The 2,434-nt window shown below is 39.3% G+C and overlaps 1 protein-coding gene across 1 annotated transcript; it reads right to left on the bottom strand.

Annotated features, from left to right (window-relative positions):
* Positions 1 to 1,310: 1,310 nt before the first annotated feature.
* Positions 1,311 to 2,212, bottom strand: LOC143600266 (short-chain dehydrogenase ptmH-like). Its single transcript, XM_077078005.1, has one exon. The coding sequence runs from the start codon at positions 2,190 to 2,192 to the stop codon at positions 1,350 to 1,352; it is 843 nt and encodes a 280-aa protein (XP_076934120.1). The 5' UTR covers positions 2,193 to 2,212; the 3' UTR covers positions 1,311 to 1,349.
* Positions 2,213 to 2,434: the final 222 nt, after the last annotated feature.

Raw genomic sequence — 2,434 nt, 5'->3', positions numbered from 1 at the left:
TACGATACGGGAAGATCTTCTGTACTGTACCTAACGAGGTATGGGCAAAAGATCTGACTAAAGATACGACAGCTTATTGACAACAGTATGGCGAGCAGCATGCTCCTGTACTGTATGTCACTATTAGCCGCTGCCTACTCACCAACTCCTGTCATACCACGTGCATAGCCGGCAGTTGGTGGAAAATGAATAGTACACAGCAGGCCTGGTCACTATCAGCCGCTGCCTACCCACCAACTACCAGCAGGGCACGTGCGTAGGCCACTGTTGGTGGAACAGGAATACTATTGCAGCCGGCCACACCTCCTTGGAAACCTACCTTCGGCTATAAATACCACAAATGGTATGATCATCTTATCTTAACACATTACCAACATATCTTATCATATTATACCTGATATCTGCTCTAGCAATTTCTTAATATACATTTATATTTAAAGAGCAATCTAGTCTGATTCTCACGCCGGAGGGTGGTCACAAGGAGGAACCCCCCCCCCCCTTCTCAGTGACAAGCTCACGGTGTCTGTTTTGCAGGTTATCAGAAGAACCATCTTTACCGGGTCTAACCCCTCGTGGGAAACATCTATCTAACCCCCAGGTTACCCGTAATCTGCCCGGGGTCCGGTTAGTGTTTCTTCAGTCATGGAGACAGATTTTCTAGTAGGATTAAGTTGGTGTTTTAGGGAAAAGGTAAGACAGATATGATGGGCAAAAAAGAAAAAGAAAATTATTCTAAGGATGATAATTAAAAAAAAAAGTAGTAATGATGAGAGTATATCCACCCATTTGTAAAAACGAACCTCATTATTTTTTATTTTCGTTTGTAATTTCCCTTAAAATAGCCATAAAAATAAAGGATATCATTATCAATTTAATTCTTTTTCTTATTCTTTTGTCTGCTTTAGACGAGTCATCTCATTGTACCCTTATCAATTATTCAGTCCCTCTTTGGTTGTTTTTACATACAAGGGCCAATGTGCCTCCATCACTTGACCTCTACTCTCATCTCACCCTTGTATTTCAACTTTATAAAGTCTTTTAGTCTCTTCTTATCAAATCAAACACCTTAAAATAGCTTTAAATACTAACAATAATAGATAAGTAATTATGATCATTTTACCTCATGCTTTATTTGACAATGTCTAGATAATCTTGTTAACAAACTCAACTACCATAATTCAATTTTGTGAATGATTCAAAGTACAAAAAATTATAAATACTGCAACGAACATTAATGGTGTTAAGAAGATAGCACGCTAGCCACAAGCCAAAAGCATCCTTTTATGTTATAACATTAAACACCCATAAACATGAAAAACAACATAAACATTTAAAGACCATGAGAATGATCAAGCAAGCTTCTTGTCTAGGTTAAATCGTTTTGTGAAGAAAAGATCTCTAACCCAAAGCGGGGAGGCAGAAAGGAAGGCAAATAGAGATGTCATATGGCCAAACACAATTTGTTTTGGTGGTTTTGGGGTTAAAACCTTTTTTGCTATATGTCGCGCAAACGATGTTGCGTCAGTAGATTTGCCAACTTGTGAAGCTCTAGCGCGCTCGGTTATTTCTTGGCTAAAATCTTTATAAAGCTCCCAATTGTAATTTGATATTCGGCTCGTGTTGTGGCTCCCTAAATTTGATCTTATAGCCCCAGGAATTACTAAAACTACATTAATTCCAAAGGGTTTTAGTTCCAACCGAAGCGTATGGGATATTGCATGAACCGCGGCCTTGGTAGAACAATATGAACCGGCCCAAGGTGTGGGGGCTTTCCCAACCACGCTCCCCACATTGACTATGACCCCGCTTTTTCGCGAGGCCATTGATGGTACAACTTGTTGCACCATTCTAAGTTGTCCTAATGTGTTTATTTCATAAGCTCTTTTTATCTCATCCAATGAGAGCTCGGCTAGTGGGCCTGTGCTTCCTATCCCGGCATTATTGATTAAAACATCTATCCTGCCATGCTTGGATATTACTTCCTTTATGGCTAATGAAACACTTTTATCAGATAAAACATCAAGCTCTAGCGTCTCGATTTGTTCATCTTGTAGATCGGACAAGTCATCCATCCGTTGAGATATATCGGACGCGATGACGTGGCAGTTTTGTTCAGCAAACGCCTTGCAATATTCATAGCCTATGCCGCCTTTAGCGCATCCTGTCACCAAAACAACCTTCCGGTCACTCATGGTTATGTCTAATGCAATCTCTATGCATCATAGTAATCTACTTATAGGAAGTCTTGTTATCTCCGTTGTTTAGGGAATTGTTTAATGTTGGAATTAAAGAATATGCTTTGAATAGGTCAAGATTGCAGGCCAAAGAATAAGTGAAACCCATTGATGTGGTCCTTTTGTATTTATTTGACTAGTATAACAAAGGTGAAAACTTTATTAATAGTTGTAAGTGTAAAGTTAAGGTTGGTTGTGGT

Source organism: Bidens hawaiensis, unplaced genomic scaffold (genome assembly GCF_021521415.1).
Source record: "Bidens hawaiensis isolate Kalapana, Puna unplaced genomic scaffold, B.hawaiensis_p1.1 tig00053867_1, whole genome shotgun sequence".
In the NCBI taxonomy this organism is placed as follows: Eukaryota; Viridiplantae; Streptophyta; class Magnoliopsida; order Asterales; family Asteraceae; genus Bidens; species Bidens hawaiensis.
This window is presented reverse-complemented; position numbering and strand designations above follow the sequence as displayed.